This window comes from Trypanosoma rangeli (assembly GCF_003719475.1).
Source record: "Trypanosoma rangeli strain AM80 chromosome Unknown Tra_15.4_contig_00422, whole genome shotgun sequence".
Taxonomy (NCBI): Eukaryota; Euglenozoa; class Kinetoplastea; order Trypanosomatida; family Trypanosomatidae; genus Trypanosoma; species Trypanosoma rangeli.
Window position 1 is genome coordinate 11,333 of NW_021706167.1, and position 3,188 is coordinate 14,520.

The window sequence follows — 3,188 nt, forward strand, 5'->3', positions numbered from 1 at the left end:
CCAGTTCATGTTGTGCATCTTCGTGTGCTTTCGCCGCCGCCTCTGCTGCTTCTTCTGCCTCAGCCTGTTCCGTTATTTGCAACCTACTTGCCTCCAGCAGGGTCTCGAACCCGGCAGGGACTCCCAAGTGTTGAAGAATAGGATAGCCGTAGCGCGCCTCGGGACCATATTCGTTGCGTACTGTTGCAATCTCCACTTTTGGGCGTCGGTAGTTCTCATCGTCGGTTTCACCCTCTTCACTGTCGTCAGCAAAGTCCTCGAGTTTCTCCAGCAAGCCGGCACCTGCGAAGTTCTCGGCAAGGCGAGCCCTACGCACCACCTCTTCGTACGCCAACCTCTGCGACAACGTGTTGAGTGGGTAGGACCTCTCTGCCGTCACACTTTCGTAGTACCTGAGGAACTCTTCAAAGTCCGCTTCCTCTGCAAGAGCTTGCAACTGTTCCGCCGTCACGTCGCGGCCGTGCCTCACGGTGAAAGTCACTCGCAGCGGCGCAATGGTGAAGTAAAAGTTACTCATGTTCTCCGTAGGCAGCCCCAGGGCGCAGGAGAGATCCTTGCAAAGCGCCTCCTCCATCTTCGCACGGTGTTCCGCGCTGTCAAGGAGGGTTCCCCACGCGTCTCCGGAAAAGGTGAGATGCAGCTCCGAGTGCACCAGGTCCTTCGCCCGGCGGTTCTCCAGGAAGAGTTTGTCGCGTCCCTGAGCCTCAAGCTGGCGAATGCGCCACTGCGTCATCTCGTGGTGTCGCAGTGCATGCGTGAGGGCAGCGTCAAGTTGCCGCATCTCCTCCTCGTCTTCCTCGGTGAACTCATCCTTGCAACGCAGCTCCTCCATGCTGGCCCGCAACTCGCGTATGTCCTCCTCCTCCCTCTCGCTCAGGAGGTAGAGCGCCTCCAGCTCCTCCAAGTCGTGCACGTCGTTTGCGCGACGCACAACGTCCCGCAGCTGTGCAATCTCCTCCGGTGTGAGACGCACAAACACGGCGCTGTCGTCGTTCTCCTCGTGCTCCTCAGCCTTGGCTCCAAGGACAAGCAAGACGCTGCTGCGTAAAAGCAACTCCGTCACCGCACGGCCGTTAGCCATGCGCTTGTAGAAAACCGAGTCGTTGGAGGCCGCGGCATCCTTTAGTAGTAAGGTGGCCAGTGGTGTGCCGCCGCAGATGGCAAGCTTCTTCTCCAGCAGTTTTTCCTGTATAGCAGAGATGTTTTCACGCATGCTATTGACCTCTTGCAGAAGTCTTGCTTGTTCCTGATGCTCCTCAAAGAATTCATCCACAATGCGTTCCTCCGCCTCGCGTGCATCCGAACAGGTGACCTGCGCCAGTAACCAATCCAGCACAGCCGCCTCAAGCTGTGTTCCGTTTTTGGCTTCCGCCTGGCGCTGCGATTGTTGTGACCTTTCGCGGTGTGCAGAAACGGCGCCAATGCTGCTGCCCCGCAGATCAGGCCGGAAAGCCCCAATTTCCTTCATAATCTTCTTCCGGCATGCCTTTGGCAACGGGGTGACGCTGCAATCAACGCCCATGAGACGATCCATGAAGTCCGGCTGCCGCATCACGTCCTGCATCACCTCCCAGCTCTTGGCGCGATCCTCCCGTAGCACCAACATGATGGCACGGCCCAGGGACACGAGAGAGTCCATCGGGCGACCGGGAGCACGCATTTCACGCCACTGCCGCGGTGGGACGCGAGTAATCGCGTCCCGTGTCGCGTCAAGCGCCATCATCGTTTCCCGCGTGTGGTTTGACGCCGCTGCCTGATGCTGATGCGTGGCCTCCCGCATCGCAAATAGTCTCTCGGACACCCTGTCCTCCTCCTCCAACGCCTGCTGGAGCTGGTGGTCCAACTCCAGTTTTTTCTCCCAGAGGGCCAGCCTGCCGGTTTTTGTGGCCATCTCCTGCAGCTTTTCGTCCATGAGAGCCGAGGACTGGGGCGTGTGCTCGCTGCGGTCGAAGAACTCCACCCGCACACGGCTCGGTGTGGGGAAGCCAATCACCTTCCCAATGGTGTTGTTCCACTCCAAGTCGGCGCCGACACGCTCAAAGCAGACAAAGTCATCCAACTCCATCGTCGGTTCTGTATTTGCAGTCGCCATCTTTTTTCCCTTAAGTTGATGTTTTTACGCCTTTTCCTTTCGCTTCCCTGCTTCTGCCGTTGCACTCCCTCACCTTCTTACCAGTTGCTACGCCCGTTTCTACGCCTTTTGTATGGGTGTGGAGCCGTCACTGTTGTGCTGATTTGCTTACACTTCTGCCCAGCGGGCAGTTTTTCCCCACACCCGCATACACGCAAAAAAAAAAAGGCAGCGAAAAAAGAAAACTGTGTGAAAGTAAAAGCGAACAACAACAGCAAGCCCCTCCCACCAACACCACAGAGCCGCGGACACACGCACACTCACAAAAAACCACAACGACAAAAACAAAAACAAAATACTCAACGGGGGAATCATCCCACCAACATTTCATTAAAAAAACTGCAAAGTAACGTCCAATGAAGCAAAAAAAAAAAAAAAAAATATGGGCCCATCACACACAAAAAAAAAAAAATCTTTCACGTCCTCTTCACTCCACTACATAAACTAACACAACGGGTCAAGCCGATCCATATACTCATCCCGCTCACGTCTCGCGCAACAAAGAGCATTACGTAAATACGTTGCCGAATCCAACTCCACTTCTACTTCCTCAGCAGCAAACAGTTTTCCGTTCAAACCAACTAAACAATCCAACGGCCGCGTGTCGTACAGTGCCCACAGTGTCTTGTACTGGCACTGCGCCAGCATCCCGTCCACCTGGCTGTCGCTCAGCTTTGACGAGTGACGTACCGTGACGAACACGACGAGGCTCTGCGGCACAACGTCAAGCCTACCTCCACCACGTCCTCGCGCCCCACTCCGAGCGCCCGCGCCGTCTCGATGGCCGCCGCCTCCTTCACCTCCGCGTCCCGCCGCTCCAGCACGTAGTCCCAGTCCTCGCCCTCGAACCCAAGCTTGTGCGTGGTCACGACCTTCTCCTCCATGCCAAGAAGCACCTCCTGATACACTGCCCAAACAGCCTTGTATTTGCATACATCCATCGCCGCTGTACCATCCTGCTCCGTCAGCGACGCCGGGCGCCTCAGCTCAAATTCAACAAGCAAGCCATCAGCCTCGGGCTTTAGAACTACACCACGCACGCGGCCCTCATCCACCC

The 3,188-nt window shown here is 56.5% G+C and overlaps 2 protein-coding genes across 2 annotated transcripts in view, besides 2 other annotated features; both read right to left on the reverse strand.

Moving 5' to 3' along the window:
- The window catches only part of TraAM80_08495 (uncharacterized protein), a gene marked incomplete at both ends in the record, with an annotated part of 2,319 nt that extends 227 nt beyond the window's left edge, over window positions 1–2,092 (reverse strand). The window contains one exon of the mRNA XM_029385245.1: window positions 1–2,092. This exon is cut by the window's left edge and continues 227 nt beyond it. Within this exon, the coding sequence (XP_029234919.1) occupies window positions 1–2,092 (2,092 nt within the window).
- A 300-nt stretch (window positions 2,093–2,392) lies between these two features.
- Window positions 2,393–2,427: a sequence feature (A-rich).
- Window positions 2,428–2,494: 67 nt separating this feature from the next.
- Window positions 2,495–2,512: a microsatellite.
- A 287-nt stretch (window positions 2,513–2,799) lies between these two features.
- Window positions 2,800–3,188, reverse strand: TraAM80_08496 (mitotubule-associated protein Gb4; the record flags this gene model as incomplete). Its single annotated transcript, XM_029385246.1, has 1 exon — window positions 2,800–3,188. A coding segment is annotated over one exon (389 nt), but the record flags the coding sequence as incomplete, so codon positions are not given.